This window comes from Carettochelys insculpta, chromosome 4, assembly GCF_033958435.1.
Source record: "Carettochelys insculpta isolate YL-2023 chromosome 4, ASM3395843v1, whole genome shotgun sequence".
Taxonomy (NCBI): Eukaryota; Metazoa; Chordata; order Testudines; family Carettochelyidae; genus Carettochelys; species Carettochelys insculpta.
In genome coordinates, this window is record NC_134140.1 from 80,617,790 (window position 1) to 80,633,199 (window position 15,410).

The 15,410-nt window shown below is 41.4% G+C and overlaps 1 protein-coding gene across 2 annotated transcripts in view; it reads right to left on the reverse strand.

The window, feature by feature from the left end:
* Window positions 1-15,410, reverse strand: part of LOC142012601 (uncharacterized) — a 141,759-nt gene that overhangs the window by 87,308 nt on the left and 39,041 nt on the right. For both annotated transcript variants that reach the window (XM_074993147.1, XM_074993146.1), the window contains exons 9-11: window positions 7,586-7,782; window positions 5,279-5,343; window positions 2,856-2,962 (exon numbers count right to left, since the gene is read on the reverse strand). In XM_074993147.1, the coding sequence (XP_074849248.1) occupies window positions 2,856-2,962; window positions 5,279-5,343; window positions 7,586-7,782 (369 nt within the window). The remainder of the gene's footprint in view (window positions 1-2,855; window positions 2,963-5,278; window positions 5,344-7,585; window positions 7,783-15,410) is intronic.

Below are 15,410 nucleotides of genomic sequence, written 5' to 3' on the forward strand. Positions count from 1 at the left end.
AAGAGAATCTATAATTCGTTGTTTAGGCAAAACTATTCATTAGCAAACTTGGGTGCCTAAACTCAAACACCAAAAACAAGTGGCTAAGATGGTTAGATGTAGTGAGCAATCCAGCACCCAATAAAGTACAGAGATTTAAAATGTAGGTGCTTCGGTTTGAAGTATGTTCTGCTGGCAAATTTATTGCAACCCCAATAGCATTGATGTTCTAAAGAGTGCCTATCCAAAAAACGCTGATGGCTTTGTTTATTAGCTGGGCTTCCTATAAAGGCTAGCTCAGTCCTGACTAGGCTGACACTTTAATCCATCTACCTATGTTTGAATTAAACTGAACACAAAGGGAATTTCCATGTTTAAATGGAATTTATTCTCTTCTCTGGATAGTACCCAACCTGGGGTAACCTGCTAGCAACATAATGATAATTTTGAAGTGTACTTTATGTGCCTTTGCAATACACTGGAATGTGCACGCACATAAAAATTCCAACGGCAACCACTCCAGATCACTCATAAGGCTTCTGCAAATTATTCATTTTGAACAATGCAAAGGAAGGGAAGAATGAAGGAGACACAGATATCATTTATTACTAGCTGTGGAGTAACCAGTCTGCAGCATTCTAAGGGTAGTCTACATTAGAAGTGCCACAGCAGTGCAGCTGCAGATGTCATGCATCTGCTGAAGATGCTCTATGCTGACGGGGAAGCGTTCTCCCATTGGCATAATTACTCCACTTCCCTTTTAGACAGAAGTTACCCCAGCAAGAGAGCACCCCATTTTGACGCAGTGCCTGTGTGGACAGTGCCTAGGTCACTGTAATTAGCTTCAAGCAATGGGTGTCTTTTTCACACTTCCAAGCACATTAATTACATTGACATAATCAGTAATGTAGAACTTCCGTTAGTGACATTGCACATTAAAATTATGTTAGTCCAGTCCTCTGGGATCTGCACTGAATTCCAAAAGCAACAAGACCACCTGTGACACCTTATAGACTAACAGGTATTTTGGAGCATAAGCTTTCATGGGCAAAGACCCTCTTTGTCAGATGTCTTTGCCCACGAAAGCTTATGCTCCAAAATATCTGCTAGTCTATAAGGTGCCACAGGTCTTCTTGCTGCTTTTGAATATACAGACTAACTTGGCTACCCTGACACTGAATTCCAACACATTTTTGGACAGAATTCAAGATGGTGATTTTAATCTACAAATCTCTAAGTTTACATCTACACTACAGTGATCTTTTGAAAAATAGTCCTTCTGAAAGAGCTGTTCCATAAGAACTTCTTCTGAAAGAATGCATCCACACACAAAACAGCGGATCAAAAGAGTGTTCTGCTCTTTCAAAAGAGAGCATCCACACAGCCCTGACTCTTTTGAAAAAACAGGCCAGGGAACAAAAAGTCAGGCTCCATGAGGACTGCTCTTTCGAAAAATAGGGCCCCTGGAGCACCTAATACATTTGCTTTTGAAAGGAGGTGCTCTTCCTGAAACAGGAGTGGAAGAGCGCTTTCAAAAGGAGTGCCCTGTTCTTTCAATTTCATTTCAAAAGAACGTTTTTTGTGTACAGATGCTCCACTAGATATTTTGGAAGAGCCCCTTCTTTCGAAAAATATTTCAAAAGAACTTGTTAGTGTAGATGCAGTCTAAGTGTTTGAAACCTCGGGTTTTATGCACACAGGGAAGTTATCAGAGAGGTAGCCGTGTTAGTCTGTAGCTTCGAGAACAACAAGAAGTCTTGTGGCACCTTATAAACTAACAGATATTTTGGAGCATAAGCTTTCGTGGGCAAAGACTGATGAAGCGGGTCTTTGCCGACAAAAGCTTATGTTCCAAAATATCTGTTAGTCCTACAAGGTGCCACAAGACTTGTTGATGCACAAGGAAGTTAGTGAGCAATATGGTAGGGTGTGAATTGGAAATGTACTAGCTACTCCACATTAAATCCCCTGCAGACACTCTTAATGAGCACTAAAAATCCCTAGGATAGTTCAACTTAACAGATTCTGTGCAGCGTGTATTAAGCTAATGTGCACAGTGGCACTTTTAGCATATTGTAAAAGTTTCCGCAGGAGTTAGTGTTGAGTAATGAGCACACGCTAGCTACTGCAGGCTTTTTCCTCTGTGTAGCTAAGTCTCTGTTTACCTGGGAAACTGCAGAGCCAAAATCAGCGGGAGCACTTTAGTTAGCGCTCCTTCAATGTCAAGAAAAGGGCGCTTCTAGCAGAGTATTCTCTGAGAGGGCTCACTGATTTCTACAGTGCTCTTCTCTACACTTGGTCCACCAGAGCTCAGATGCACTAAATTTCTGGACCTTTATTTAATCCCCTTTTTGTTTAGGTAGAAGTAGAGATGTTTTATAGGCAGCCCTTTACGTGATGATTTTTAAATGTGTGGGAAGGATATGTGCCCAGATTCCTGGACGGCCACCTACGATTTTTAAAGTTTGAAGAAAATCAATAAAATAAGTAAAATGTACTGATGTCCCAAAATGATTAATAAAGTTCTCAGGGTATGGTAGGACCGAAACTGGCAAAGTTAGCAAGCTATGCAGTTCACTAGGTCACCAAGGACTAAGATTAAAACTGGCCAACAGAGTCCAATGCCTCTGACTATCTATTTTCCAATAAATCATGTAATTAGTATTTTGTAGCTGTATAATGATGTTATGGAGAAAGAAAAAGAGGTTCTATAGTTTATACCATTTATATCTTGAAATGTTCTTCCATATAAAAGAATACTATCTCCAATGATATCTTTGAGTTGATACGACTGCCAGCTTATTATTACAATTTACAATTACATTTTGATTTAAATTTAAAAGTCAAAATAAAGCATATCTGTAATAAATACTAACCTTTTCAGAATACTTTCTGCAGTTTGTCTTCCCTTTTTCACTGACTGTGGCCCTACCACTGGGCAGACAGCTGTAGCTCTATAACCTTCCAAGTAAGTGGCAATTACCTAGTGTATTGAAGGTTATAAAATGAATTGAGGAACTTTTCACGTTTACTGTAAAAGACATATTTGCCCACCATATTTTTATTTCCTACATTTTCTTTGACACTTCAAAGATTTCTAATATATTAGCATGCCCATTTATTCACAAAATGCATACATACATATATATTTATATCTTTCTTCATAAGTCATGTAATAAAGCCTAAGTTTTTGTTTTATTTTGTTTTTTGTCAGTATGTAAGCAAGATACCTGCCCATCCATTATAAGTGGCACCTAAAATTCTTAGAAAAGAATTCCACAAAACTAATACATAAATATGTAAGTAAGTCTTATTAATATCATATTGATTTTTGTGAACAAAAATTAAGGCCTCACATTTTGAATGATAAACATAATTTTAATTATAGTATTCTAAAAATCTCTCTAAACAACTATTTTAAATAGCCTATAGATTATACAGTTACTTTTAATACTATTTTAAGATTCTGTAATACACGAAAAGGAAATCATATTTTCATTAATTTTTCTTTATATAAATATTTTGCATATATATTATTTGCTGGTTCATTCAAATGCTAAAACTGAATTATTTTGACACTATCCTTTTTACGAAATGTAATGCTATGATCATCCAGTGTCATTTTTAGAATATATTTATTATTTTTAAAATTATCTTTTTAAAAAATCAAATTAGGCCAAGGTTAGTCCTCAGTGAAGAAAGCTTGCCACTTAAATCTGATTCTGGAAAATAAAATTCTATCCGAGACTAATCAGAAATCCTCTTAATTACTTAAAGTTATTTTTAAGTGTTCAAAAACAACTGAAACATTCCCCACCTCAACTAGAGGAAATAGTTTGTTCCCAGGCACTACCATGAGAGTATTTTATTCTAACATTATGTAACTAGAAATCTTGATCTAATGCCCAAAACACTGAAAAATACAATGTAGAAGGCTGACGAGTCAGTTTTGTAGGAAGGTTGGAGACTATGCCTGCCAAAACCCAAGACCCTCTTAACTAGGTGAATGTTCTGGCATATCCAGTTATAGATTATGTAATCATTATTGCGAAAGTTAAAAGACAACATATATTCCTTTATAAATGAGACGTAATGATAATTATTAGAAAAATAATGCAAGCTTAAGGGTTGATTGAGAACCTGAGGAAAATGAAGTAGGAGCTATTCATTTATATAGCAAAGAAAAAAGAGGGACTAGGCAGAACGGGGGGGGGAGAGCAAAAGCACATCAGTATCTCAGATGCCTATATACAAATGCAAGAAGCATGGGTAATAAGCACAAAGAAATTGAAATCCTAATAAACAAACAGAAGTATGATATAACTGGTATCACAGAAACTTGGTGGGATAATACGCATGATTGGAATATTGGTATAGAAGGGTACAACTTACTCAGGAAGGATAGCCATGGTAAACAGGGAGGAGGTTTTGCCTTACGGATCAAAAATGTGCACACCTGGACTGAGGTGGAGATGGATGCAGGAGACAGACATGTTGAGAGTCTCTGGGTTAAGTTAAAAGGGGAAAAAACAAGGGTGATGTCGTGATAGGGATCTACTACAGACCACCTAGCCAGGTAGACAAGGTGGAAGAGACTTTCTCGAAACAATTAACAAAATTATCCAAAACACAGGACTTGGTGGTGATGGAGGACTTCAACTATCCAGACATATGTTGAGAAACTAACACAGCAAGGCACAGAGCATCCAGAAAGTTTTTGGACTACATGGATGGCAATTTTTTATTTCAGAAGGCGGAAAAAGCTACTGGGGGGAACTCGTTGAGAATTTGAAAGTGGGAAGTAGCTTGAGAAAGTAACCAAGACATCATAGAGTTCATGATTCTAAGCAATAGTTAAAGGGAGAACAGCAAAAATAGAGACAATGGATTTCAGGAAAGCAAGTTTTGGTAAACTCAAAGGTAAGGTCCCATGGGAAGCAAGACTGAGGGGACAAACAACTGAGGAGAGTTGACACTTTTTCAAAGGGACAGCACAAAGAGCCCGCTCCTGAGCTCTCTCTCCTGAGCCTGCTGCATTCCTCCCAGGTCTCAGACTGAGAGCTCCCTAGTGTGCCTTGCAAGGCATCTCCCGTCCTGAAGATTTGGATTTAATGGACTTTTGGCATGAATGGAAACCTCTTATCCCCTATTAGTTCATTAAATGGAGGGTTTGCTGTACGAGGCGTGCAAAAAATAGTGATTCACCTGGTAGTGGTATTGCCTTTTCCTCCAAAATACCAACATTTCACAAATCAAGAACGTTTCACACAACGTAATTATCAAAGTAATAAGAAAGAACCTTATAAAATGTTGAAGGAGGTGATCCTTTCGCTCCATGAATTTTCACTGCCCCACCTTCAATACCTACCATGGTCAAAAAAATATCTATTTTAATGACTTCAACACAGTTTCTGAAGAGTACTACAAATTCACCTTACGTGACAATAAAAAAAAGTCACTGATATGCCTATCACCAAGATCCATGCAAAAGAGAAAGCCTTCTATAGAATTATCACAACTACCTTAGCAATTTAAGCATCAAATCTATGTCATGGAAACCCATGGACTATGTTCAATTTGCCTTTTAACAGAACTGTTGAACTATTTATGTAATATACCTGAATATGTAACATCTGGCATGTTCCCTTAGGACTCAGCTTTTGTCTTCTGCTCAATTGCCAGGGCAGACACACACATCTACAATTCTCAGCAAATTCAAGGATGTGCAGTGGATGTTTTTTGTTTTGGTTTTTTTTCAAATTCTTAAACTTTTGTCACTTAGCAGCATATCAAAGTGAAATTCTTAGATCTTTGGGATTCTGACCTGATCTCCCTACTCCTGACTGAGGAAGCCTTCACAGAAAGGGAACTGGAAAGGGGGCAGCTGGGGGGGGGGGCAACGCATCACACCACTGACAGCAGTTGGCTGGACTGGGTAGGGCTGCCTCACTTGGAAAGATTAAGGAATTAACAGTAGAAAAAAGACAAGAGTCTGTTTGCAGAAAAATATGTCCTGGCTGGAGCTGGATGGCAAAAGTTGTAGGCCCTTTGTAGCCTTAATATTCATCTTGATAATAGTAACAAGATAATCGAAAAAACATTTCAGGGCAAATAATGTACTTGACACTGCATATCATAACATGAGCAAGAAGCGTGTCAAAGCCTCTCTAGCCTTAGGGCTTGATCCTGTACCCAGTGAAGTCAACAGCAATGTTCCACTTGACTTCAGTAATATAGAATCAGGCTTTTACTCAAATAATGTATGTATACATCCACCTACATTTAAACAAGATGCAGCTTATCTCTAATAAATCTATGCCTGCCAGTGTTTAGCCAATTATGAAACAAGTATCAGAGGGGTAGCCATGTTAGTCGGTATCTGCAAAAACTAGAAGTCCTGTGGCACCTTATAGACTAACAGATATTTTGGAGCATAAGCTTTCATGGGCAAAGATGAAACAGCTCTTTGCCCACGAAAGTTTATGCTCCAAAATATCTGTTAGTCTATACGGAGCCACAAGACTTCTTGTTGTTTTTGCAAAATATTAAAGTCATCATACAATAACTCAGAACTGAGTAGAGACCAAAAATAAGGAGAACTTCTTCAGACACTCCCTGAAGAATGAATATTTACAATAATCCTAAATGTCACTGTCAAAAAAAACAAAAAAACAGCAAAGTTCACTTAGGGTTAATTTAACTTGCCCTTCTGCTAATACAGAGTAATATTTCTGCAGTCAGATGGAAAATCAGCAAGATTTTTAAATGAGGTGCAGAAGAAATGCCTGACATCCATCAGCAAAAGGAAAGTAGGAATACCTCTTAGTTCAAGCATGTATTGTATCTAATCCTGAAGTACAATTAAGTCAGTAATGTGAACATCACAAATAGATAGCATGCCCTGTTCTTTATGGTGTACATGTCAAAGCACTTAGAGCTAAAAAGTATTTAAGAAATCTGCCCCTATCTTCCATCTGTTATATTTCTAAGAGGAGGACTAACTGAAAGTTCATGTGAAAGTTCATTTTAAGTTCAAATATGTCATATCGGGTCATTTACAAGCTAAAAGTTCATTGGAAGGTTAAGGTTCTATTTTTTTAAAAAAACTAGTAGCTAAAAGCAACGAGCTGGCCTTATCAGACTATTTGTCATTTGATTATGTTGCATGAGCAGAACGGTCACTGTACAATTTTAAGATAGAAATGTTTTGCTTAAACTAAAGCTCATATGAACTTTAGGATTTTATCCTAATGAGGTTTTAGTATGAGTTTCAATTGTTTTGGGTCTTCTAAGGGAACTACATTCCTATATTGGATAAGATCCATAAAAAGCAAATTACTTTTTACGCAGGTTTGTCTATAAAACACAAGGACTAAGAATTAAAAGATGTCAAGTTCCTCTAAATGAACCATTTAGCAACGTGACTTACCCAAATTACTGATTTTGAAGTGGAGTATTCAAATTTGGCCCTGCAGTTAAAGTATTTTGGAGGGTAACGGGGTGGGATTTCTATAACAGGTATTCTCTAGCAATTTTGCCTTGCAAACATAACTTACTGAATAGATTTTCTCAACATAAGGCTTTTTTGTCTGCAACAGCCACTAACCTGGAATTTCAGTAATGGAAACTTGAGAAAAGTCACATGTGACATCTGGTAAGAGATAACGCTGAGGGTTGCCGATTTCATATACCAACTGTTCAGCCACCGTGCCAAAAGAAATTAGGCCCCCTGTATCAGGTGGTTTGGATAGAGTAAAGTGTCCATCAGAAGAACATTCTACTATGGGAAACCCCATGTTATGCCTAAAAATGTAAAACATTAAAATATTAAGCATTCAGAATAAATTAAAATATTATTAATCACTTCAAAAGTAATAACTAACACATATAAATATTTTTATAGAAGCAACTAAATTAAACATTAACCAATAAGACGCAGCATAGAGCCTTTAAAAACACAAACTCCAGGGAATACTGAACAAACTCACAAGACTAATTGTATTGTCTGCAAGAAGACAGATAAGACTGCACATTTACATAAATTATGTTGCTCAGTAATAACATGTAGAAGTAACCACAGACACAACCCCAAAAGACACCAACAATGACTAGCAGAAGGTGATGAAGCCACCGCAGACTAGACAGTACAGCAGAAGTTGGAGAAGTGGGAAGAAAATCAGAGGAATAAAGACTTGTGACTAACCAAGGAAGTGGTAGGACACAGAAAGAAGTTTTTGATCAACAGTTCTGAAAGTAAACAGGCAGAGAAAGGAAACCAGAATAGAAAACCATTCTTACAACTGGATCAGGCCACTGGCAATTTATTACAGAGGGTAAACTGGAATGGAAAACAGGGCACCTAAGAATGATCTCAAAGGAACCAACAACCTCACTGAGCTCCTGGCCAAGGAAAGGGTAGCTCAGCACTCCTGGAAGGGGTGAGGCATCAAGCAGAAGGGGCAGGGCAAGGAGCAGACAGTCCATAGCACCACCCAAACCGTGTCACGCCCCTCCAATCCTGGCTGCCCGGAAAGCATAGTTTCAGCAGCAGTTTAAAGGGCCTGCAGCACCAGAAGCCCTTTTCTATCACCGGGTCCTGGAGCAATTACCATTTTTTCTCCAATGCCATAGGCAGGCCTGAGAGTACTAGAGGAGCAGTCAAAACAGCAGAAACAGACAAGGCTCAAAGATCTTGGAGGCAAGGAGAAGATGGGGACTGGATTAATTACATCCTTTGAAGATACTTTTGTCACTTAGTAATGAGCAATACATGGAAAATCAGCATCAGAAAACAAAGTATTTAAAGTCACAGATAAATCATGAGTCAGTGCAGTAAAATAATAAAACTCAAATTGGCAAGAGGAAACAGTGAAGAGCAGTATGAGAGAGAGAAACAGGTTCTTATGAAAAGCAACATAAATGGACAGGGAAAATATTGGGGAAATTACAAACAAGCAGTAAAAATTACAGTTCCATCACTGCTAAAATGTGGTTGATATTTCTTGCACATTTTGAGTACAGTGGAATCTCAGAGTTACAAACACTTTGGAAAAAGAGTAATTTGTAAAGCGAAGTTACTCACCTCAGTGCAGTAACTAATGTTCTTCGAAATGTGTGTCCCCAAGGGTGCTCCATTGTAGCTGCTGGGCCCATTCTGATGCTGCAGATCAGAAACTCTTTGAAGCCGTATCTGGCTGGTTTGCGCGTGTGCTGTCACTGTGTTTCTCCATTCACGCTCTTTTAATCACATGCACAGACTGGCTCAAGCCCGTTCCTCAAAACCACTCTGGAAGCTGAAAAACAGACAGACAAGACAGACTCCAGAGCAGGGAGGCAGGTGGGTAGTGGAGCATCCACAGGGACATACATCACAAAGAACGATAGTTACTGCACCAAGCTGAGTAACTTCACTCTCTTCTTCGAGTGATGTCCCTGTGGGTACTCTATGGTAGGTGACTGTCCAGCAGTTTCCCAACAATAGGAGGAGAGAGAAAGGAGTTACTGTATAATTGAAGTGGATAGGACTGCTGTGGTTAGCAAAGTGTCCATAGCCCATCGGTTCCAAGTAGCGTAGTGCCTCACAAAGGTGTTGTGTTGTGGGATGACTAAGTAGCCACTCTGCAGACATCTCTAAGGGGAACTCCCCTCAGAAAAAGCTGTCAAAGCCACCACTGCTCTCATGGAATGAGCCCATGGTTGCATCGGGAGAGGCATCTGTCTGGAAGCGTAGCACTGGTGATGCACACAGTGATGATATGAGCTATCCGTTGGGACGACAGGGTTCACACCTGGAGCGCTCCGCCAACGAAACCAGCAGGAGGTCAATTTTCCAGAATGTTTTCGCCCACTCTATAAAGAAAGCACATGCCCTGCATACATCTAAAGTATGCAGTGCTGTTCCCTGTGGTTATGAATGAGGTTTAGGAGAAAATGCAAGTAAGCCTACTGGTTCATTAATGTGAAAGTCTGAACAAATTTTTGGAATGAAAGCTGGGCAATGTCTGAGGGTTACTCCATCCTTAGTGAAGATCATGTATGGAGGTCCCAACATAAGGGCTGATATTTCACTAACTATATGGGTGGATGCAATGGTGAGCAGAAAGGCTACCATCATGATAAGTAACTTAAGAGGGGCAGTACCCAGGAGTTCAAACAGCAGTCTCATCAATGCCCGTAGTACTAAGTCAAGGCTCCATGGGGAGGAAGTCAGTCTGCATGGGGGGTACATATTTGTGAGCCCTCTGAGCAATCTTTAAGTGATCAGGTGGACAAACACTGAGAACCCATCTATGTACCCTCTGAACGCCATAATCACAGCGAGATGTGCTCTTAGGGAGGTTAGTGCCAATCCCAAATCTTTTAGGTGCATCAAGCAGTTAAAAATATCACGAAGAGGAGACATCAGCAGTTCTACATGCTGTACTGAGCACCAGATCACAAGCCTGCACCACCTGGAAAGGTAAGTAATCCTATTAGTTTGCTTCCTGCTGTAATCTAAGATTTCCCTGACCGGAGTTTGGATTCATTGAACCAACTAGAAACCAAGCCGTAGGGTACAGCCTGTGTATCTGAGGATGTTGTAGGTTTCCCTCATTCTGTATTAGAAGATCTGGTAGGAGGGGCAGATGATATGGAGGGTACAGTGACATTCACTGCAGGATGGAAACCAGTGATGCCAAGCCTACACAGGGGCCACTAATATCATGGTGGTCTCCTCCACTCTGGCCTTGTGAAGTACTCTGGGAATAAGTATCATGGGGGGAAAGGCATAGAAGAAAGGGCTCTTCCCCATCCTTAAGCATGTGTCACCTAGCAACCCGTGCCCCACTACTGGTCTGGAGCAGTTATGGCCACATTTCTTGTTGTACTTGGTGGCGAAGAGGTCGATGAGGGGAGTGTCCCAACACTGGAATAGGGAGCAGACAACTCCACTGTGGAGTTACCACTCGTGCTCCGGTGTGAAGCATCTGCTCAGCAAATCTGCTGCAATATTGTTGAGCCCAGTAAGATGCCGCAAGTGTGATGTCATTCTGAATGCACTAATTCCAAAGTTGGATTGACTCTGCACAAAGATAGCATGAACAGGCTCCTCTCTGGTGACTGATATAGTACATTGTCGCCACATTGTTAGCATTTTTACTGTAATACCTTGAAGGTACAGCTGGAAATGCTGGCAGGCTCTGAAAACAGCCCTGAGTTCCAGTAGATTGATGTGAAGTAGGCGTTCTTGTGGGGACCATCACCCCTGAATGGAGAGTGTGTCCATGTGGGCTCCCCACCCTATTAAGGAGTCATCCATGGTAATATGTCGGGAAGGGTGCCTAGGATAGGACGGAACCCCAGAGTGGAGGTTTTTTCTGCTCTGCCACCATGGAAGAGATATAAGTACATGAGGTGGAGGTACCACCAAAACTGCGAAGGCTGCGATGTCTGCTGTTGTAAACAGTGGCCACCCAATGTTGCAGTGAGCGAAAATGAAGTCTGGCATGTGGCACCACAAAAACTGTAGCTGCCATGTGGCCCATGAGTCTGAGGCATATCACTACTTGGACTGTGGGACTGCCCATTAGGATGTCTATAAAGTTCTGAATGGCCTGGAACCTGTGAAGGTACAAGTATGCTCTCACTGTAGTTGCATCAAGTCAAGGCCCAATGAACTCTAGATCCTGCACAGGCTGGGGGTTGGGGGGCGTTGACTTTTTCTCTTTGATGAGAAGGCTTAGATAGTGAAAAACTGACTTCGTAGCGTGCACCATGTGTGCTGTCTCTGTAGGTAAGGGTCCTTTTATTAGGCAATCATCTACATAACGGAGTATCAGGAACCCTTGTTGATGCAGATAAGCTGTCACTACTGCCAGTTTTGGAGAACATTCTGGGGGCTGTGATGAGTCCAAATGGAAGGACCCTGTGCTGAAAGTGATCCATCCCTACAGTGAATCGAAGGAATTGTCTGTGAGCTGGATAATAGTGATGTGAAAGTAGGTGTCTTGGAGGTCGGGAGCAGCAAACCAATCACTGAGGTCTAGGATTGGAATTATCACACTCTTGAACTGCTGCTTTTCCACATATCAGTTCAGCAAACACAAGTCCAGTATTGGCCTCCAACCACCGCTTTTTTCTGCGTGAAGTCATGGAAGTAGAAGCCTTTGTCCCTGCATTTGCCGGGAACTTGTTCCCCTTCTCCTATGGATAGGAGTGTTTAGTGTCGTTCGAGAGTCCTTACTAGAGTGAAGGACTGTGTCAGTATTCTCTGCAAATAATTTACTTTTATCAAGGGGCAGGTCTTCGACTTTTGCCTGCAGCTCCTTAGGTATGGCGACAGCTTGTAGTTAGGAGGCATGTTGCACTACGACTGCAATAGCTGTGGTTCTCACTGCCATATCTGCTACATCCAGGGCTAGCTGAACAGCTGTCCTGACTGTGGTATAGCCCTCCTTAACCACTGACTTGAGGATTGGCCTCCTATACTCTGGTAAGTAGTCCAGAAGTGGCATCAATTTAGTATAGTTGTCGAAGTCATGGTCTGAGAGAACAGCTGTGTAGTAGCTATGTGGAGAAGGAGAGTAGATGAAGAATACAGCTTCCTGCCAAAGATATCGAATTGTTTGGCTACCTTGCCTGTTGTCACTCTCCTGAACTGTGGTGTGCATGACCTATGCAGTGCAGCCTCTACTACCAGTGAGTTTGGCTGTAAATGTGTGAATAGGAACTCCATCCCTTTTGGAGGAATGAAGTATTTCTTATCAAGTTTCTTATTAGTGGGAGGTACCGAAGCAGGGGCTTCCCATATGTTATTGGACGCCTCTATGAAGTCCTCGTCCATGGGTACAGCTGCTCTAGAAGACTGTGCCAGCTGTAGGTTGCTTAAAAGCCAGCCCCTTTTCTCCTGTACCTTAGCGAGTGGTATGTCCAGGCTAATAGCAACCCTTTTAAATGAATCATTAAATTGCTTTATGTCATTTAGGGGCAAAATGTCCCCCAGAATGACAGCCTCATCAGGGAATGAAGATGACTGGTCACTGGGAGATGCACCAGGCTCCTGCTCCTCCACATCTGATGCATACACCACTTCCACTTCCACTTCCACTTCCAGCCATTGGGGCGATGGAGACTGTGGCAGTGGAGATGGGGCCAGAACTGACGACAGTCGAGGAGCGGTGTGGCCTGCAAGAGAGTAACCCCTTGATCAAGACCTGTCAAATGATTCCCATCTAGGTAAGTATCACTGAGGAGAATAATGGTGGCAGTGGTCGTGACAGCGGCAGCTACTGGAATAGTGGGAGCAGACCAGCTCATAAGAGCATCCATACCAGTCCCAGGAGAGATCCCTGTGATGTGAAGAAAATGACCTGCAGGACACCCTGGAAGATGGAGATGGTGAAGGTGACAGATGGCAACGTTACACTCTGTTATCATGTGCAGGGGTTAAGAAAGGGGAGGGCAGTCTGCATAGCTCATAATATCATGGACTACGTCTCTCTAGCCTTCCAGATTGTGGAGGAGGTGATCTCAGTGCTGGCACCACTGGAGATGCAGAGAATGCTGGGAAAAAGTTGGTGATGGTGAGCACAGAGAAGGGCTCAAGTGCCGTGACTTAACTGGTGCCTTCCTTGGTGCAGCGTCAGGAGGGGCTTCTGGTGCTGATGATGTGTACGTGGATGGAGCCGGGGATCAGTGCAGAGAAGTCAGTGCCGGTATTGTTGCCGGTGTCAGTGTCAGAGCCATAAACGTGGTTGGTGCCGACATGCTGGGAACCACGTGCTTGTTGGAAAGCATCTGTGCTCTCGGTTCTGAGAGCTTCATGCCCAAATGCTTCGGTGTCAGTGCCACGGACTTTCCCATTTTGATGCTCACAGCCACCTTTGAACTTAAACAGGCAGTGCCATAGGTGCCAGGCTTTATCATGAGGAGTGCTCTGCAATATAGCAGGTAACGACCTGGTCGGCGAAGCTTTAGGTCTCTTGGAGGGAACAACGGTTGAAGGGGAAGCCCTGAGCTTATGTTCAGGCTGTTCCAGGACCCTCATGGTCTCTTCGGTAGAAGGCTGAAGAGCCTTGTCAAACAAGATCAGTTTTAGGCACACTTCTCAATCACGCCTCGCTCTGGCCTTTATTTTCATGCAATGTGGACATTTTTCAGAGATGTGACCCTCTCCCAAACAGCTTATGCACTCGGAGTGACTATCTGAGGCAGGCATTGTTTAGCGGCACTGTTCACATTTCCTAAAGCCAGGCATGGCGAGAAGGTTCAACGCGGACTGGTTTTTTTGTTGCAGTTATGAAATCAGCAAACAATAAACAGTAAAAAAGTGAAGTCCAAACTTTAACTTTTAAATTGGGTCTGTAACAAAACCTTAACTGTAGACTTTAATTGTGGTTCAACTTTAAGGTTTAAGCATAACAGACAAGTTTGAACAGTAACCTTTCTTTTCTTTTTTATCTTTTCTTTAGGAAACAATTAATGAACAACAACTGAGGAACTTAAGTAAGAAGAATTATATACAGAAAATAGAGTTTTTGAGTCTAATGATGTCAAGTTGAGGAGAAGCAGATAGCTCCATCTGCACCCTGGGGCATTGAGAGGAATTGGCTTGAGCCGGTCGGCACACATGATTAAAAGAGCGTGAGCAGAGAGACGCAGCAGCAGCGTATGCACAGACTGGCCAGATACAGCTTTGAAGAGTCTCCAACCTGCGGCGCCAGGATAAGCCCAGCACCTACAGCACAGCACCCATGGGAACAGCACTCAAAGAACTCTGAAATATTCATAACCCTGAAAAAAACATTAGGTTATTCATTCAAAAGTTTACAACTGACAACTTACTTAATACAGCTTTTAAACTGCACTATGCAGAAGAAAAATGCTGCTTTTAGACATCTTAATTTAAATGGAACAAGCACAGAAACAGTTTCAGTCCTTGTCAAATCTTTTTTTTTAAACTTTCCCTTTAATTTTAGTAGTTTACCTTTCACACAATACTGTAGTATATCTGTTTTTGTTGGGAGGGTGGAGAGGGGAAGAAGTCTCTGTTGCTGCCTGACTACCTGAAGTGTGTGGTTAACCCATCAGATCATAACTCTGAGGTTCTATTGTAGCTGCTTTCCCAGCTTCAAAAAGGCTTGTCTTTCCATTTCAAAACACTTCTCTGAGTAGAAGCAGTGATCATAAAAGACATTTAAAGCACAACTAACATTTTATAGCTTCTAAAAAGGCCACCTGGCTTACCTCCTCTAATAAGAAGGTAGAGAGCTCTCCAAGTACTATTTTCCAGAGACAGGAGAACAAATGATGGAATAAGCAGGACTAAGGAGCTATATTGTCCCCCAAAGCTTCTCTCTCAGGGCTTGCTTTTGATAGCTGATGAACATCACATTCTCAGTGATCATCGAGCTCTAAATTCATAATAAAAATTGTTTTGCTTTTGGAACAGT